The following is a 21313-nucleotide window of genomic DNA, read 5'->3' as shown; positions in this document are numbered from 1 at the left end:
AAATCACAGGTTTTGGGGGTAACTAGTTATGCAGCAATAGATAAATAATAGATTTTGATACCTGGAAATAAGGAGTTGGCATAACAGAAACCTAAACAGTGGAAATACTTTTGGAACTAGATTATTAGCAAAAGATGAAAGGACTTACAAGGTAAGCTTTAATGAAAGCTTTAAAAGCTTCAAAGAAACTGTAGAAGATTAATGACTGCTGAGGAAGCTGTGGGTGAGAACTTAAAGGAAAATAAGGAATCTTATTGGTAGCTGGAAGAAAGGTAATCCTTTATGTAGTGCCAGAAAGTTTAGCAACACTACAGTAGCAAAGAAAGCAGAAAGTGTGCCTAATGAATGACATGATCTAATTATGGACACTTCCAGACAAAAGGTTTAAGATATCATCTGGTTGCTTTTTCTTGTCATAGTAAAATGCAAAAGGAGAGGGATAAACTAAAGAAAGGGCAATTAAACATGAAAAACTTGGGAGTTGCAAGTTTTGAAAATTCTCTGCCTCGCCAAATGGCAAACAATGCTAAAATTAAGAAATGGCTTCCAAACAAAGATAAATCCAGAGGCCTGCTAAGAAAACACTGTCTAAGGATGAAGCTAAGGGATAGTTGTAAATTCTTGGTTAAGACTTCAGAAAGATCAAAGGTGGTACCTCAGAGTACCATTCAGTCAAGACAAAAGCCCCTCTACATATTTTTGGGATGTTCCTCACAGATCCTCTCAATCAAACAACAGGCCTCTAAGAAGCTCAAATTAAAGATGTTGTCTCTAGACATCCAGCAGAAACCCAGGGAAAAGAAGGACTTACCTCCAAAAGATCTGTGGTGATGGCCACTGTCTAACAGAATGAATGCCAATAAGATTCACAGAAGACCAACTAAGATTTAAGAGACACAGCTACAGCTGAAAGGAACAGAAAAAGTACAACCTGAAAAAGAACTCTGGACCCCCAAATATCTGCAAAAAGGAAGCAGGCTGGGAAAACACCACAGGTCCTACCTGTTAGGGGGAAAAATATATATATATTATTCAGAAGGCATGAGCAAGCGTCCAGAGAACAGAGTTAAGAGCTACGGATTATTTCTAGGCCTTAAGTCCTAATCAAGGAACATCCGATCTCTGCCCTGCTGTATTTCAGAACTGTTATGGACCCGTAATTCCTGTGTGCCACCCATTCCCCTTCTTTTGAACGAGCCATCTTGAAAACGGATTTTCCTTGCCCAGTCAAGCTTTCAGATTACTGAAGCCCCGGTCAAAATTTTCACTGCAACCTCACAAGAAATCCTGAGCCAGACCACCCAATTAATCAACTCCTGAATTCCTGACCTACAAAAACTATGAGATACATGTTTGTTATTTTAAGCCACTAAGTTTTCTGGAGTAATTTGTTATGCAACCCACTGCCTTCAAGTCGATTCTGACTCATAACGACCCTATAGGACAGAGTAGAACTGCCCCATAGGGTTTCCAAGGTTGCCATCTTTACGGAAACAGACTGTCACATCTTTATACCTCGGAGCAGCTGGTGGGTTCTAACCGCTGACCTTTCAGTTAGCAGGTAAACACTTAACCACTGTATGACCAGAGTTCCTTATTTTTTTATGCAGCAAGAGATAACAAAAATAAACTCACATAGTAAATTTCTCTTCACACTCTGTGCCAGTAAAATATGTACTCTGACGGATAAATATGAATGATTCCTTTTTGCAGATAGGCATTATATAATCCAACTAGTTTTTCCTTTTTCATTACCTTCTAAGGAAGTCAGAGTTAAACGTAGTGCTCAATTATAGTAACCAACTCATCTCGGGAGTCTTTTTTAATGAACTACTTTATATATTTTATATATACGTGTGTATACAAAAAAAAAAAAAAACTGAACCAATAAGCAACATCATGTTAAACGGAGAAAAGACTGAAGTTGTAAAGGAGTTCATTTTACTTGAATCCACAATGAATGTCCATGGAAGCAGCAGTCAAGAAATCAAAGGATGTACTGCACTGGGCAAATCTGCTCCAAAAGACCTCTTTAAAGTGTTAAAGAGCAAAGATGTCACTTTAAGGTCTAAGGTGCACCTGACCTAAGACATGGTGTTTTCAATCACCTCATATGCATGTGAAAGCTGGACAATGAATAAGGAAGACTGAAGAACTGACCCCTTGGAAGAACAACCAGAATGTTCCTTAGAAGCAAGGATGGTGAGACTTTGTCTCGCTTACTTTGGAGACATTATCAGGAGGGACCAGTCCCTGAAGAAGGACATCATGCTTGGAAAAGTAGAAGATCAATGAAAAAGAGGAAGACCCTCCTCAAGAAGATGGATTGACACCGTGGCTGCAACAATGGGTTCAATAATAACGATTGTGAGGATGAGGCAGGACCAGGCAGTGTTTCATTTTGTTGTACACAGGGTCGCTATGAGTTGGAATCAACTCAACGGCACCTAACAACAACATACCAAAAAAATCCCAAACCCACTGCCATCGAGTCAATTCTAACTCATAGCGACCCTATAGGACAGAGCAGAACTGCCCCATAGGGTTTCCAAGGAGAGGCTGGTGGATTACAACTGCCAGTCTTTTGGTTAGCAGCCAAGCTCTTAACCACTGTACCACTAGGGCTCTACATATGTGTATGTATGTGTGTAAATGATCTTAAATCCTGAGTTAGGTGGAGTAAAAAAATACTAAATAAATATTCCCTAATAACTAATTCAGGGTCCCTGGGTGTTGCAAATGGTTTGCACTCGTCTACTAACCTAAAGGTTAGCAGTTTATACCCACCCAGCAGTACTATGGAAGCAAGACCTAGCAATCTGCTTCTGTAAAGATTACAGCCAAGAAAACTCTATGGAGCAGTTCTACTCTGTAACACACAGGGTTGCCATTAGTTGGAATTAACGATGACAAGTTTGGTTCAGTATTTTAATAACTATAAGGAAATTAGTTATTCCCCCCCTCAAAAAAACCCACTGCGATCGAGTCGATTCCCACTCATACTGACAGTATAAGATATATGCATATATATGTGTATGTGTATACATACATATATATATAAAACCCGCTGCCGTCGAATCGATTCTGACTCATAGTGACCCTATGGGTCAGAGTAGAACTGCCCCATATAGTTTCCAAGGAGCGCCTGGTAGACATGAACCGCCGACCTTTTGGTTAGCAGCAGTAGCACTTAACCACTACGCCACCAAGGTTTCCTGTATATGTGTGTGTGTGTGTGTGTGTACATATGTATATATATGTAATATGTATATATATAATATGTATATATCATATAAATATACTGGTTTGTACATGTAGCTAAACACCTGTGAAAGCCAGAACCTGTATAAAGCATAAGTCTGTCAGAGAAGGGAAGCTCGAATACTTTCCACTAAAACGAGTGACAGAAAAGCAGTAAGACTGCACCCTGTCAAAGATGGAAAACTTGAAAGACCTGGAAAAACAAGGCAGTCCTGTTGAGTTCCGGCTGTCATAAGTGCCACTGTATACATACACACACACATACACACACACACACATCAAAAAAACCACACCAGTGTGTGGTGGTGTTTGCGTTTTGCCATCAACAAAAAAAAAAAATTTTTTTTTTTTTAGCTAGGGCCAAATCTTATACTTCTTTTATGTTTCAGTGTCTAGCACTTTCCCATGGTATGCACACAATAAATAACACATAGATAAATCTTGTATCCGTAAGCATCAATTTAAGAAAAACATAATACATCAATTATCTAATTCAATACATGAATATTGTACCATACACCGAGAAGGTACTATAAGCTTTTCTACAGTAATTATTCTAGAAACATCTTACCTTCAACAAAATAATGACAGGATGGACGGAGACTGATTTGTGCACTGCTTTTTGGCTTTACTGGAGATAGTCCCGAATCAAAGGTTGAATTCAAACTTTCTTTCAAACTTTGTAGCTTTTTTTTATTAGAATCTGGTGTCTTAGGCATTTCCTCTCTCATCTTAGAACATGAGTTCAATGCATTTGATTTAGAAAGTGGTGTACTCACAGCTTTTTCTCCTACCGGTAAAGAAAACTGAGAATAACCAGGAGACGCAAATTCTTTATTTTTCGCTGCACCCAGTGGAAAAAGTGCAAGATTTGGACTCTGCTTATCTTCCTTTGATTGGATAGTAATGCTTCTCCTCATAAAACTTCCAACATGATGTCCTGGTATTAATGCTTGATTTGAAACATAATTTGCATCACTTATCTCCTTAGTACCTAAATACCTTCCAGATGGATCATTTAGAAGTCTATTCTTATTTTTATCTGATGAATGTTCTAATATTTCATCATCAGAATCTTGACTACAAAATCCCAAATCAAAGGTAACAGAGAATAAATCCTTAGAGCAGTCAAAAGCATATTCTCCGTTCTTCAGTTTTTCCTTATGTACACCTCTCAAACTTTCATGAGGTTTCCAATTATTAGTATCACAGATGATTTGATCTTGGGGTTCAGAATCATTGTCTAACAAAAGTTCATCAGTAATTAAGAACTGAGAGATCGGTGCCATTTCACTTACAGCAGTTTTGTCTGACACACCTGAAGGTTTGCATTTACTGTTAAAGGGAGAAAGACTCACATCGTTAAATTCTGTATTAACATCTTCAAACAATAGTAAGCTCTCATCCTGATCAGTGGATAATACTGGGAGGCCACTGTTATCAACATCATGATTCTTTTCTTTAACTAAATACCTTGAAGGGCCTGTGTTTACTTGAACATGATTGTTAGGTACTAAGTTTTCATCTTGAATATCTCCATGTACTTCATCATTGTAGTCACAGCAGATTGACCCATTACAAATTTTTTCATTATTTGCATCATAAAGGCAACTTATTGGAGAAAGGTGATTATTATTAGAAGATGGTATGTTTAGTGAATTCAAATCTAAATTCTGTTGGGAATTCATAGCTGCCAGCGACATCAAACAGGTGGACTTATCATTTTGTAAATGCTCTGTGTAGGGTAGGGAAACTGAATTTTCAAGTATAGAATCCTTTGTGATTTCATATTCCAAATCTGCGAGTTCACTGAGAGGCGGAGGAGAATGAGATAAAAATCGGTCTACGTTAGCTAGTGCCTTTTTTGTCAATGAGTGACAATTATAAAATTGATCATCAGTTCTAGCTAAATAAAGCTCTTCTTCAAATGGAAGACATAAGCTAGATGAAACCGATTTTTCATCACTGAAACTGTTATAGCCAGAATCTGAAAAATTTCCAGCAAATGAACTAGAAGATTTATTTGTAACCTGACACTTGGTTAATAAAACACATGGCTGATTAACAACATTTTTATCGGTAGAACATGTTGCAGCAACTTCATCTGTATCTGATGCCATTTTATCACTTGGTAGGTCTACCTGAAAAGTGTTTTCAGCAGTAGAATTTCCTTTGGTATCAAAGGAATCCATAACACCATCGTTTTCTTTTCTAGGCTTATCTTTTATCATTTCTTTAGAAGCTTTGTTCTTTAGAGAAACAACTTTAGTGGGTTTAATATGAGACTGTTTAAGAATTTCAGAACATTCTTCATCATATTCAGTCACTAAGGATGAATGGCCTTGATTTACAGCCTTTGTAAATAAAGATTTCTTGTTATCAGTAAAGATGCCATCAGCAAGAGGATTATATTCGTTCCTGGGTACACTAAATGTTGAGTTAACATCCTCCATTTGTAAATAAGGTTTAATTTCCAGTTCATAGCTACATTCTTCCTATAAAAAAGAAAAATAAAAAAGGCATGGGAAAATAAAACCAATTCTAAGAGATGTTTGACACTTAAAATATTTTCTAAGCATATTACATCATCCAAATGACTTTAGCTTTCTTTTATATCTTCAGGAATTATTCTGATAAATCAAACAAAATTATAAATGACATTACTGTGAAATTATTGTAAGTTATTTTTAATTCACCTTTTTTTTTTTTTAATATATCCCTAATACACGGCACTGGGTGGGGGGAATACTTAATTGGAAACCCTGGTGGCATAATGGTTAAGTGCTATGGCTGCCAACCGAAAGGTCAGCAGTTCGAATCCACCAGGCACTCCTTGGAAACCCTACGAGGCTGTTCTACTCTGTCCTACAGGGTCACTATGAGTCAGAATTGACTCAACAGCAATGGGTTTGGTTAATAATCATATGTTTTCTGTGTATTAAGTAACTATTTGTATAAAGAACAAATTTAATAAATACGTAAAATAAGAATATAAATAAGTTTTTTCATTTCTAACATTTAATCAAACAGTTATTCTGATAATTTCCTAAAAATAGTACTGCCGTTAGATATTTAAGAAATTAATATGGCATATAGGAGACACTGAATAAATGTATATTAATGTGGTGGCACAGGTTTTGCTGGGCTCCACACCAATTACTTTATTCACAAGTATTTATGAACAATAGCTAATAATAAAAACAACAGCCACAACCATGGACCAGTTACTGTTCTAAGTAGTTCACATGTTTTAAGACATTTAATTCTTACAACAATCCTATGAAGTAGGTATTATAATTATCTCCATTTCACAGATAAAACTGAGGCACAGAGAGGTTTTGTAACTCACACACACACAATTAGTAAGAGGTAGACTTGGGATTCTAACCCAGGCATTTTGGATTTCACATTCATAATTGGTTCACTATCCTGACTCTCTCAAGGAAGAAAAATGAGAATCAACAATTCCCTAAATTACCACGATACAAGACAGACATCAAATGAATTAAGTAACAGAGACTATTTTATGTTAATAAATCCCAAACTAACAAGAATCTTAAATTATCTTTACAAACAGTTTCTATAAGTCATTAAGTATATTAAAGTACTACTCTGGTTGGACTATCAATATTTATACATAATAATCTTCCCCTAATTAATTAAATCTATTTTGGTCCTAAGTCAGAAAACTAACTCCTTATTGAGATTACAAGGAGCTGTAAAGGAAAATATTTCCAGCCATAATTATTCATAATAATGACTTCAAATTAAGAAGAATAAAGATTAATAATTCTGGTTTCGTTATCATACCAGCAAGAGAAAGTTACAATAAAACCCTACCTCTTCATGTCGCATTCCTTCTATCATTTGCATAATGCTTATAAAATGGTGGCATCGATCTGAATGGTCAACCAGATGGATAGGAAGAGGATGATCCTGCCACACTCTCCATTCAGAGAGAGAGAGCTGATGAATTCCAATGGCTGGTTCTTGAGCCTTGATTAAATATTTGAAAAATAATAATGATAAAAACACATACACATACTGAGATTTCACAAAGGAATTTAAAAAATATGGTTAATCAGCCCAAACATAGTCTTAAGTACTTTGAACTAAAATCGCAGGAAAAAAAAGAGAAAATTTCAGAAAATCTAAAGGTGTCCTCTTAAGTATATTCTTAAATTAATTTATATGAGTCACTATTTGAGCATACTTACGCTTACATAGCTCCATGTTCTAAGCAAATATTTAAGAAAATGTTTGACTTCAAATCTACTGTTTTCCTAGATTTATATCTACAACCTAATAAGAAAACACTCATAACCTCTCAGTGATATTGATCCCCACTCTTCATGCCTGCTGCCATTCCTCATTCTCCCTGTTAGTGAATAAAATACAAATTCTGATAGCCATATATTCAAGCCCATAAATCTTCTAAAATAAATCTTTCCTAAGATTGTTTTCCCAATAATTTGGGCACATATGCAATGCTTGATCAATTCTCTTAACCAATAATTAAGTTCACCAATAATTTATTCATAACAAGGAAAATAAACAATAATACTCAATTTAAAGTTTTAACTATAAAATCAAAAAAATAAAAACCAGTTGTACGAAGATGCTCATGATAGCACTATTTATATTAGTAAAATATTGAAGAAAATCCCAAAATACATCAAAGAAACAGTCAAGCAAACTATGATGTATTGCAGAGTAAAGCTGACAACAAGATCGATTATGCCAATACACAGGTATGTTTACACTGTAGAAAGTAACAATGGAAAAGCAGAACTTACGTGAACATATCACAATGATGTAAAAATACATATGCAATAAATATATGAAAATTTGTAGTTTTATAAACTTAGACTTCAATTATTATTTTTTAAACTGCTTCTATTTTATTTTTTTAAGTAAGTTGACATTCTCATTACGAACATATCTACTCCCAAAGTTATTGCATAATCATTATAAAAAGCATCAGAAAATGTGTTCGACTTACTGATCTGAGTTCCTTATTTTGTAAAGATGGAAAATGAACTTGAGGCAATGTTATCTCCTTAATTTCATCGCCATCTCTTAATCTATAAAGTCTGTTCCATAATTTAAATTCTTCTTCTGATAAGGACCAATCTTTCTTTGAGTTATTCTGCCTCATTCCTAAAAGTCAAAAAAAAAAAAAAATTGGAGAGTCAAAAAACAAAAAAACCTGCAAAGCAAACACAAAATACACTATATCAACTCAAACCCTCCACCTGTTTACTCATGTCTGCTAAACCAGTGATTCTACCCCTTAAAACTATTATTCTTCCTATAAAACTATTACTGCTTCTACAAGTCTCCTAAGCTCCTCTCACTTCTTTGAAAGTACTACTGTGTCAGCCTGTTTAAGAGCTAACCTTCTGGTAACGAATTTTTTAACACAACAGAGCCAGGGAGCTATGCCCTCAGTCCTGTCTTCTTTTGTACTCTTTCCATTCTTGTTGCTTAAGAATTGATGCCTTTAAGTTATTGGTGCTGGCAAAGAATGTTGAATATACCATGGACCACCAAAAGAACAAACAAATCCATCTTAGTACAGCCTTGGAAGCGAGGATGGCGAGATTTCATCTCACATACTTTGGACATGTTACCAGGAGGGATCATTCCCTGGAGGACATCATGCTTGGTAAAGCAGATGATCAGTGAAAAACAGGAGGACCCTCCTCAAGAAGACTGACTGACACACTAGCTGCAACAATGGGCTCAAGCATAACGACAATTATGAGGATGGAGCAAGACCAGGCAGTGTTTTGTTCTGTTGTACACAGGGTCTCTGTGAGTTGGAACCGACTCGGCAGCACCTAACAACAACAAAGACCTGGCAGAAGCAGAGTGAGATAACTTACAAATGAAAACTAGTACATGATTCTATCATAACAGTGCTGGAAAGGTTATCTGAGGCTTAAGGGGAAAAAAAAAGTCAAGACCAAAAAGGGTTTTTATCTTAAGACTTAACAAATAGGGGAAAAAAAGTGGTGGAGGGAGTAGACCTATTGCTTTAAAATAGCATAATAATAGGTATTTTTAAAAAATGGTTAGCAACTTAATCCTTTTTTGGCTTTCATAATATCCATAAAGGAAAATAATCATCAAACTCAAAAGAATAAGCAGTATGAAGCAGGAAATCTGGCCCAATACAGGTGAGAGCAGAGGAGAAAAAAAAAATACTGCATTAGGAACCAGGGAACTTCTGTCTCAGGTATTCCCAAATACTGCGTAAGAAGCTTTAATAAAAATTGCTTTTCGGCATTTGTTTTCTCACCTGTGAAATAAGGGGTTTGAATTAAATATCTCTCAAGCCTCCTTTTGCCAAAAGGGAAAGAGACCTTTCCCCTTCCCTTTCTTGGAGTATTTCCAAGAGACATCTAAAGTTTGTAAAACCTTTCTTTAACCTTCTGATATGTATGTATGTTGTTGTTGTTAGGTGCCCTCCAGTGGAATTCGACTCATAACAACCCCATGTGACAGAATAGAACTGCCCCATAGGGTTTGTTGTTAGTTGCCCTCAGTCACTACAACTTAGAAAAATGTTTCCTAAAAGCCTAGGAGTCATCTCTTTGAAATATAAACATCCAGGAAGACAGTGCCCCTATCTCCCTTTAGCAGTCTAGGCTAGGCACTTTTCTGGGAACTGTCACCACTTATTCTTTTGGGTGAAAGCACCTGCTAACACAAATGGTTACCTCAATTACCAGAAGAATTTGGGATGAGCTATGAAATAATGTATAGCAAATGGTGTGGTCCTCTTACGTGAGGACAAGTTATTCTTGAGAACATGTGTGTGAAGGATTATAACTGCTTATGGGTATAAACAGGGTAGAACTTCTTTCAGTTTTTGTAATATCTTAGTGAATTGCCTATAATGCACGCTGTAATCTAGTTTAATGCTTATTTGATAATGAAAGTGTTTTCTACATTTTGTGGAGAGTTTTCTGGGTTGGCAGGACATTTTTAATATTCCCCCAGTACTGGGATTCTATCAAAAACCCTGGTGGGGTAGTGGTTAAGAGCTACAGCTGCTAACCAAAAGGTCGGCAGTTCAAATCCACTAGGCACTCCTTGGAAACCCTATGAGGTGGTTCCACTCTGCCCTATAGGGTCACCACGAGTCGGAATCGACTGGACAACAGCGGCTTTGGTTTTTTTGCAGGGGTTTCTATCAGTCTCTGTACTGCCTGTGTGTCCTTTCCTTTGCCACATGAATAATTCTTTTTATCCTTTCAAAGGACAATACTCATAGCATCCCAGAATGTACACTGAGTTTTTCCCAAAAAAATGAAGATATGACCATCTACTTAGTAAGAACGGGGGGTAGAAATACACGTCTCGAACAGGAAATTTTCTATTTACCACCCCTATAAGAAAAGAGGAGCCCTGGTGGCACAGTGGTTAAGATCTCAGCTGCTAACCAAAAGATCGACAGTTCGAATCTACCAGCAACTCCTTGGAAATCCAACGGGCAGTTCTGCTCTGTCCCATAGGGTCTCTATGAGTCAGAATCGACTTGATGGCAACAAGTTTGGTTCGGTTTTTAGTTACAGGAAAAGACAGATAACTTACGCTGCAAGTTCCAAGAAGGCTTCTCTGGTTCATAGACGCCATGTGTGATGAACATTTTGTGTAATTCTGGAGTGATTCCATCAGGAACCATTCGCGGACTTCCTTGGTAAAAATGAAGGACCTGCCTGTTACCTGAAATAGCTTTATAAATACTTCTTTTGTTGGATTGACTTTGATTATAAGTCTGCAAAAACAAATTATTAAATATCATATTATTTCTACAATAATCATTTAGCCATAACAAGCAATTATTAGTTTGGATTTCTTGTAAATATAACCTTAAACCCTGATCTACTTAAATACTTAGAAAGGAGAATTTCTGCTGTACTGAATTTTCAAACTTATCAGTAAGCCCATTTGATGAACTCCTGGTGAAAATTATTTTAAAATATATTATTACAAAAGCCACTTTAGTAACTATGTTGCACAAAGGAAATCAATTTATTTAATATATCGTTGTTTTTGAATGAGATTGATATTTGCACGTAAGTGTAAGGTGCTTTTTAAATTTTTATTAGTTCCCTTATTTCAGCTTGTTACTTAACATCTCTGCACTGCAGTTTGATTGTGTGCATACGGTAAGAAAAGCATTACTTGCTCATACAGAGCTATTGGCAGAATTAAAGAAGACAATGCACATAAAGCATGTAGGGCACTGCACAGCACAGAGGAAGTGCTCATTACATGTTGGCCAACAGTACTATTTTACAAATAAGAATAGAGAGGTTAAGTGATTTGCCTAACACAGTTAGTTAGAATCCAGTTCCTCTCATTGATAATATATGGTCTTTTACAGGCTACCAGACATTTCATTTATTGATACCACTTTATGGATAAACTGGCTATTACATAAGAACATGAAGAGAACTAGGGAAAAAGAATTCATTTTCAGCATGATTATAAGAGGTATATGAAAATTTTTATGTCGATTTGTTAAAAATATTACAGGGAATGAGAAGGCCTTTAAGGTGAAGGTCCCTGAACCAGTCCCATAGAGTTACAAAAATTAACACTTTAGGTAACAAACAGAAAATAATTTTAGGTACAATATCATATTTAGGAGGGCATATCAAACAAGATTGTTGAAAAGTATGAAATAATTCAAGTCTCCTATGACTCAGAATAAGTATCAGAAAGCTATTCTGTAAAGGGCCAGAAAATAAGTATTTTAGGCTTTGCAGGTCATACACTGTCTCTGGTGCATATTCTTTCATCTTTTTTTTTCCCCCCAATCTTTTAAAATATAAAAACCATTCTTAGCTCATTGCAGTTTTAAAAAAGCAACAAACAAAAAGCAGGTCTCAGAACACAGGGAGATAGTAAAGCAAATTACCCGTAACCAGTTGCCGTTGAGTCGATTCCAACTCACAGTGACCCTACACAGGACAAAGTAGAACTGCCCCCACGGGGTTTCCAAGGAGCAGCTGGTGGATTCGAACTGTGGCATTTTGGTTAGCAGCCTGAGCTCTTAACCACTGTGCCACCAGGCTCCAAAAGCAAAGTAACGCATATTAATTTTTGTACTTAGGTGCTTTTGAATTAATAACAAGTACTAAAATTTTTTTTTTTTTTATACAGATAAAAACTGTGAAACTGAATCTGGGCAAAAATTCCCTTAATTACAAGAATACTCAGAATTCAACAGAAAGGCGGAAAAAAATCAACCATAATTACTTAACAAATTGTTTGGACTTTGAATGCTAAAATAAAAGGTTAATATTTGTCTTTTGGCCGTATTTCTCTGATGTAAAGTATCAAATCATGTTTCTACAAGTCTGCTTACACGTTCTTCTCGTCCTTCAGCAAGGATAACAACAATCCTGCCTTGACGTTTGCGGCCAGTTCTACCCATTCGTTGTACAAGACGAATTGGGCTCTTCTGGGCGTCAAAACATATTATAAGATCAACTTCCCCTATATCCAAGCCTTCTTCACCAACACAGGTAGAAACCAATGTGTTGTAACCACCATCACGAAACTGTTTCACTACCTAAAACAAAAATGATTTAAAATTAACTAGATGCAATTGTAAGAATCATAAATCATTTTTTTCCACTCTCCCCCAAATGGTGAAATTAGATTAAAAATCAGCATCAAAGATACCACTGAGTAAGAAAAAAGAGGTTGCAAAATGGAAATATAAGCCAAAAAGAATTATGGGAAAATGGAAAAGGCAATTCTAATTCCTTTGCTTTTAATAATGGTTATGATGCCAAAAGGGTTTGCCAACAATTTATTTAGGAATGAGAAACTCTAGATGTTTGGGTTTTTTTTTTTTTTTTAGCACCAGCTGAAAGAAGGGGCAAAGGGCAGGTAAATAACCTAGAGTAATTATTTCCATTTATCATATCCAAACCTGGATGTACGGTTACATGTATCTAAAACAAGAACATTTTATTGCTCCTAGAATTCATCTTACCTTTTATACTGCCATTCCAGGATTTCTCTCTGATCAGTTTAATGAAACTACAATAGCATGAGAATGAGTTAAAGAACAAAAATCAATGAAGCATCTTGAAAAACTTACTAAAGCCTTATAAACTTAGTTCTCAACTGCTCTGATCCTCAGTTCCCCCACATATATCAACACCGAACTTGTAAGTTTATATATGGCAGAGTGGTGTGGTAATAATTAAATAAGATAGTATCAATGGATGGCTAGAGAATAGGAGCAAAAATTAAAAGATGGTATTCCAGAGGAATAAGTCATGCTTTTGACTAATGCCTTTAGGAATGTGTATTAAAATAGAAGAATGCCTAAACAAAATGGCTAGTATGAAGGACAGGTATCAGACCTACTATACAAAAAGTAATTCCAGGAGAAAATATTAGGGGAGTATACATAAGAAAGAATATGAACTCTACCAAATTATAAAAGATAGTTATGGACCCACCAGGAAAGACTATAAGGGCCTTTTGAAGCTCAAACATCCTACTCCCCTGTAAGTATCAAGGATGAATAATTGAGACAAAATTATTTAACTAGATGACAACCTGAAATGGCTTATAATAATAACTACTACGTAGGAGAACATGCTATGTGCCAGGTACGGTACCAAATGCTTTACACATTAGTTACTACTCCCAACAACTCTATTAGGTAGATATTACTACTCTAATTTACCAGAAAAAGAAACTGAGGATCTGAGAAGTTAAGCTATATGCCTAAATTCTAATAATTGTCAGCATGTGAATTTAGGTCTGATTTCAAAAACATGTAATCTTAATCCTTAAACTAGTTCTATTGCTAAAAACAACAACCTTAAAAATAGGATAACAAATACAAACTTATCATGTTACGTTCCCTTATAGAACGCTTCCAGCAGCACTGGTCAAAGGATTTTCCTTTAATATGGAAACTTCAGAGTACAGGGAGAACCAGAGGTCAGGATTAAAAGTTAATTCACTTCCTTTTGGAATCTGTAATGACATTAAGCCAAGGAAAGAATAACCTAATATTACCTACATGTAGCTTAATAAAATAGGTATCCTTTTTTGCCCAAATCAAGAAAAAAAAAATGGGCCACGGTGCTAGAGATGTTAAAAAAACAGGAATGTCAAACAATTTCCTTTTCGGTTAACATGCATAAACTGTTACTTATTTACCCAAGGTTGATATAAATCCATCAAGAGTTTGGAAAACAAATATGAACTGGAAGTTATTTAATTAGTCACTCTTTTCTCTGATACATTAACTGGACAGTAAGTCTAAATATTTCTTGAGTATAATTTCTTTGTATTAAATCCTTGGTTTTGAGTTGTCTATAAAGCCATAAACAAAAGTCTTTAAATAAATTAATATTTGATTCTCCCAGTAAAAATGTATGCAGTATCATGAGTGCATACTTACGAAGCAGTCATTAGGTGCTAACAACTGGCACTGATGAATCCTTATTTTCTATCGACAAGGCTAGAAAATGAAAGACCGTATTCCAGAGGAACCAATCATGCTTTTGACTAATGCCTTTATGAATGCCTAATAAAAGAATACCTAAACAAAATGGCTAGTATGGAGGCAGCCACGGTAGGTAATTTTCTATTATTTTCCATAATACTAGAATTTATAACCATTACACTGAATGCTTAAGAGAGGGAAGGAAGGAAAAAGAATGAAAAAGGAAAACAAAAGGCACTGTTCTAAGACACAGGGTTAACTGAGTTAGAGAAACAACAAGCACAACAAGCAATATATACAACTGCCTATTCAATATCTATCTCCTCTGAAACTTGAAATATCCAGTATTCAATCAACACCACCAAACTGGTCAGGATACCATGTTTCCAATCTCCATGAAGGACACCACTATCATTCTGGTTTGGCAGGTTGAAAAACTCTAGGAGTCATCCTTGATAACTCCTTCTTCCTCACAACTTCATATACAGTCCATTACCAAGTTTTGCTAAACATCTCTCAAATTCATCCTCTTTTAACCATATTCACAACACCAAACAATCTTCAGATCTTTTCCAGACTCTTTTGACAGCCTCTCAACAGGTCAGAATCAGGGTCAGGTGTATGGTTAGAGACCTAGAACTCTGGGTGATCCAGGTAACACCCTTACCCCCCAACCTCAATACTCACAGGCCTTACCACCATCTGTCTTGAGACCAGCAAGACTGACCTCATTATGTCTTTTCCTTAGTTATATCAGTCACTACAAGCAGCCCAAAACTCCAGATAATCACTCATCTCGCATGCAGACTCTAATCCCCATACGGCTCTACATATCTCCATTACTGACCTCATTTCCTACCTCCCCAGCAATAATTTTCACCTTCTTGCTTTAAGTGAAACTTGGTCTCCCATGAGGACACTGCTTGCCATGTAGTGGTGGCTGCTTGCTCCTTCAAAACTCATACTACTGGGCCTGAGGTAGCAGGTATTCTCCCTGCTTCTCCTGCCACTTTCAAACTCTCCTCCCTAACTCTTCACCAAAGCTTCCCAACTTAGACCTAACATCAGACTGTATCACTCACTACTATTGTTGTTGTCATCTACTGACCCAACAGGTCACTCTCCCTCATGCCTCTTAATAGTTTAGCTCCTTACTTGTTGTCATTCTTTTCAACACTAACTCTATCACAATTCTTGCTGATTTTAGTATCCATGTAGATCATTCTTTCTGGCCTTAGAGTCCCTTATCTTTCTCCAAGATATGGTGGCACTTATTTCCTATTCACTTCCAGGATCATATCCTAGACTTTATCATTAATAACTGCTATCCCTTCATAATCTCAATTTCAAGCACTGCAGTCTCTTACACTAACCTCTTGCTTTTACAGCCTTCTAGAACCTCAATTCTGACAATTTTCCAACCCCAGGTCTTATAATGCCACTCATCCTACCATCTTTTCATTGCTTACCCTTTACCCTAGCTTAAGTTCCACTCCCTTGCATGTAACTTCAACTTCCTTGCTCCTCTCTCACTTCATATTTCCCTGGCCAAACTACAACACTGGGTTATACATAACACTAAATAGACAGCTAAAAGGACACTTATTTACAGCATGAGAGCTAAAACAAGGCAGAACATCACCTTGCTCGACCTCAGCTTGGAATATGCATATCAGGCAACTCAAATTGTTCACTAGCCTGCACATGTACACAAATATACAGTGAATATTGATAAATTTTAGCGAGTAGGAGAATTTGCAAATACAAAATCTATGAATAATGAGGACGGACTATATATTCCATTGTTTATTCAACATCTCTACTTGACGTTAAAAACAGTGCTACTCAAAGAGTATAACCTGTTGCCATGGAGTCGATTCTGACTCACAGCGACCCTACAGGACAGAGTAGAACTACCCCATAGAGATTCCAAGGAGCGGCTGGTGGATTCAAACTACTGACCTTTTGGTTAGCAGCCAAGCTTTTAACCACTGTGCCACCAGGGGGCAGAGCACTGAATGGAATCCAATGAATCTGATGCAATCCCACTCTAATTCAATTCCTGTTCTTCCATCAACTATACATGAAAGAACTGAATTCCAATTTAAATCCATTCAATTCTGTTCTTAACTGCACATATAGTACTTCTTCCTCTGACCCTAACATCTAGATCAGATCTCACAAATTAAAGGGCACAGTCTTCGACTGCCAAGTCTGCCCACCGCTTCAGACACAACCACAGGCTTGGGAGCCCCAGGCTACTCTCACTTCTGACTTGCTGGCAACAAAGTCAGGGCTTTACCCTACCCCCTCAGGTAATAACAGTCACAAGCTTTGAGTCCCTACCTGTCCCTCCACCCCTCAGCTTGCTGGCTTACTACTCCCTCAGTTTGGTAATTCACTGGAATGACTCACAGAAAGCACTCTACTTACAATTACAGTTTATTTGTAGGAAAAAAGGGTACAAATACAGAGACACACAGGGCGAGGTCTGGAAGGGTTCCCAACAGGAACCTTTCATATCTTAAAAAGGGATGTGCCGCCCACCCATAGGAAACCCTGCTGGCATAGTGGTTAAGTGCTATGGCTGCTAACCAAAAGTCAGCAGTTCGAATCCACCAAGTGCTCCTTAGAAACTCTATGGGGCAGTTCTACTCTGTCCTACAGGGTTGCTATGAGCCGAAATCGACTCATTGGCAACGATTTTGGTTTTGTTTTTTTTTTAAACCCGACCACCTGCATCAATGTCTATCACCAACCAATAAGCCCATGGAGTTTCCACATCCAGAGCCTTTATTGGGGCCCCATCATGTAGGCATGACTGACTGAATCATTGCCCAATGGTAGAACTCATGCTCCAACCCCCCTCCTTTGAGGTTGGGTTGATATCACCTGACTATATTTATGGGATGGCCAGCCCCCCCACCCCTGCAAAGATTGATCTCATTAACATAACCTATTAAGTAGGTGTGGCTTGAAATCCTCACCAAAGACATTTTGAAGATTATCTCTCAGGGACCAAAGACAAAGACCAAATTCTTGGAGTACAGTTAATTGTAATCCCCACATTCATGAACTGGTATTGGGCCACAAACTGTTTATTACTGGTCAACAGGGTAAGTACAAAAATTGACAGTAAGGGCTTAGAAACCTAACAGAATAAATTGTGGCACAAACTGTTTAGCACTTAACTACTAGCTGAAAGACTGGTGGTTTGAACCCTCCCTGGGGGGTCTTGGAAGACAGGCCTGGCAATCTGCTTCCAAAACGTCACAACCTTGAAAACTCTATAGAGCAGTTCTACTCCGCACACACGAGGTCACCGTGAGTTGGAATTGACTTGATGGCAACTAATAATAACAATAATTTTTTTAAAAATTGGTCTTGAACTTTGTTTCTCATTAATTTTTTTCTAGTAATTCATTTTTATTTTGATTCGAAAGTATCATCAGTCTGTGACATATCGGAAGGAAATAACTTGGTCCCTCATTAGTTCTGAGAGTTTTAAAGGCATTAATCTAGTGGGTATGTCAAAGTAATGCATCCAAAACCAAGCTTCTGATATTCTTTTAAAACATGGCTGTTCTCTGCTCCAATCTCTCAAGAATGACTTCCCATCTCACTCAGAGTAAAAGTCAAAGTCTTTAAAATGGAAGTGGCCTACAAGGCCCTCCATTTCCTCTATGACTTTACCTCCTATTTCTAAATAAATGAATAATTTATCTGATTATTTGCATGAAAGCTCATTGTAGAAAAAACATTATGAAAGAAGTTATGAATAGGAGTAATAAAAATATTCCCACATAAAAATTCTGGCCTACATAAAAATATTATCAATATAAGAGTAATGGACAATGCAAAATCAATAAGGTTTCTGATGATTATCTGACAAACTCAGGAAATGATGGCTTTGGGCAATATTGAAATTGGCCAAAGATGAGGTTGGATACTGAGTATTTCAAATAATAAAAATGTTTGACCCCAAGGCAAAAATCCACTTTATCTTCCACTCATATATAAATGCACGAATAATAATAATCACACACTAGATGGCTGAAACCCTTTAAAGTAACTATGATCAGACTTGACACTGGGTAAAAATGCTGTCATCTTCAGACTCGGGAAAACCTCCTAGACCCTCCCACCAGATCCAGTCAGCTTAAAACCAATTCTTCTAAGTGCAGTGAAAACTGTAACTCGCTGCCATCGAGTCAATTCCAACTCATAACGACCCCATGGTACACAGTAGAACTGCCCTATATGGTTTCCAAGGAGTGCCTGGTGGATTCGAACTGCTGACCTTTTGGTTAGCAGCCGTAGCTCTTAACCACTATGCCACCAGGGTTTCCAGGAGGATGAGTATAAAAGCTAGGGGAAGAATGAGAAAGCAATTATGAATATGACTTATCATCTACTGATGTCTACAGAATCAAGAAAGGACCTGTCGAAAAAAATTAATCATTAAAGATATACCTAACTGTCAGTGACTACTCGAGTGTAGATCTATAGCTAATCTGCAAAAACCTGTACACAGTTGATAAAAATCAAGTCTAAAATTTCCCTCAATGTACATTACATACATGGCACTTAGAAAACTTACCTCTTACAGAGAACATAAGGCTAGTTTATATACCTTCCATGTTTCCCTGTGACCACGCTTTTAAAATAAAATTTTAAATAATCCAAAAAAGCAGATAAACTCATTACTGATTTGGAATAAATTATTAAAATGACTCAATTAATTAATGTACCTTTACAGAAGACTCTACAGTGTGATCTCACTTAATGCTTACAGCAACCCTATGAAGTATCCTTACAGATAAGGAAAATAAAGGCGCGGGAAAAAAAAAAAAAGATTTGTAAGTGATAGAGCCAGTATTCCAACATAAGTAGCATTCCAGACTGTTTCTGATTAACCATTTCACTTTATATTACCTTATTTTAAAAAATTTCAAAACCACAGACATTTGTTTGCATCTTTAGAAATATGCCTATATCTATTTACATGTTTACTAAAAATTTTCTTTACGATGTAGCCAAGTATCTGACCAGTGAGTTAAAATCAAGAAGGCATAAGTGCAAAGCTCATCAATTTTATTTTTATTTTCATTATCTCCAAAAATAATTACCTCTACTTGCTCCTTGTGGGTAAAACCCTTCGTGCTTTTCCCTGAGGAATGGCCAACGAAAGTCATTACTTTAATAACTGGCTGATGTTGAAAAAGCATTTCTGCAATTTCTTGAACACTATCTCGAAATGATGAGAAGATCATAACTCTGGTCTCGTCACATTTCTTTTTGGAGGTGTTCTGATCTATGTAACAAAAAATGCCTTAATTACAAACTTTTAAAAAGCATATGAAGAACTAGTTCAGAAAACAAGCTTGAAACTACATACTAATCAACAATAATTCTTCTAAAAAATTTAAGGCATCTTGACCTTTTTCTGGTTTTCCCCTCTAACTTCTCTAGTAATTTCAATAATCTTGGCTCCCTATCTCTCATTGGCTGTCATAAAATTCTGAACAAATCAAATAAGAATTACCTGAATCACTTTTGAACAGTCTTTTGATTCATACATGATTCCTGTTTGTCCCCCTTTACCTTCTTGACCTCCTGAGACAGACAAAAGCAAAGAACTACACAGCTCACACTAATTTCAAAAATCTTCCCTTTCCTTTCTGTTCCTTAAATGCACTATCTTAATCCCGGCCATGGTATTCTGTCATTGAATCTATCACATTTTCACATTCTCCAAAGATAACTGCAAATTATACCCTCCAGTCATCACAAAGCTGTTCCCAATGTCTCTGTGATTAGAAGGCAATGATGTTGTTGTTAGGTGCTGTTGAGTCAATTTCAACTCATAGCGACTCCATGTGACAGAGCAGAACTGCCCCATAAGGCAGTTCTCCTCCACATCTTTCTCTCACAGAGCTGCTGGATGAGTTCTTACTGCCGATCTTTCGGTTAGCAGTGATCTTATTTATCTGGTGCTGCGATAACAAAAATACCACAATTGGGTGGCTTTAACAAACAGAAATTTATTTTCTCACAGTTTGGGAGGCTATCAAAGTCAGAGCGGCAGCTCTAGGGAAAGGTTTTCTCTCTCTGTCAGCTCTCAGGGGAGGTCCTTGTCTTTTTGAGCTTCTGCTCCTGGGTGATCTTCATGTGGCTAGGCATATCTCTTCCCCCATCTCTGATTCATTTGCTTGCTTCTTTAATTTCTTCTATATCTCAAAAAAGATTGACTTAAGACACACCCTAAACTAATACAGTCTCATTAACATAACAAAGAAAACCCATTCCCAAATGTGATTACAACCAGAGTCATAGGGTTTAGGATTTACAACACATATTTTTGAGGGACACAATTCAATCCATAACACTGTCTTACCTCTAAACTGTCTTCCTAGGTTATCACAACCATTCCTGAGACACTCAAGTTTATCTGTATATGTGTAAATATATATATTTTATATATGCGTAAATACAGTCCAGACCTTTTTTTTTGAGATCCAGATTCACTTATTCAATGTCTGCTTGACATCTCCA

General features: G+C 36.7%; 1 protein-coding gene across 3 annotated transcripts in view; it reads right to left on the bottom strand.

Moving 5' to 3' along the window:
* FANCM (FA complementation group M) overlaps positions 1–21313 on the bottom strand; it is a 66387-nt gene that overhangs the window by 29847 nt on the left and 15227 nt on the right. For all 3 annotated transcript variants that reach the window (XR_007519039.1, XM_049899208.1, XM_049899209.1), the window contains exons 9-14: positions 19888–20072; positions 12647–12853; positions 10864–11047; positions 8264–8421; positions 7102–7257; positions 3833–5756 (exon numbers count right to left, since the gene is read on the bottom strand). Coding sequence is in view for 2 of the 3 variants with exons in the window: in XM_049899208.1 (XP_049755165.1) it covers positions 3833–5756; positions 7102–7257; positions 8264–8421; positions 10864–11047; positions 12647–12853; positions 19888–20072 (2814 nt within the window). In the remaining variant the exon portion in view is untranslated. The remainder of the gene's footprint in view (positions 1–3832; positions 5757–7101; positions 7258–8263; positions 8422–10863; positions 11048–12646; positions 12854–19887; positions 20073–21313) is intronic.

The sequence above is a fragment of the Elephas maximus genome, chromosome 10 (genome assembly GCF_024166365.1).
Source record: "Elephas maximus indicus isolate mEleMax1 chromosome 10, mEleMax1 primary haplotype, whole genome shotgun sequence".
In the NCBI taxonomy this organism is placed as follows: Eukaryota; Metazoa; Chordata; class Mammalia; order Proboscidea; family Elephantidae; genus Elephas; species Elephas maximus.
Note: the sequence above shows the minus strand (reverse complement) of the source record. Positions and strands in the feature narration are given on the sequence as shown.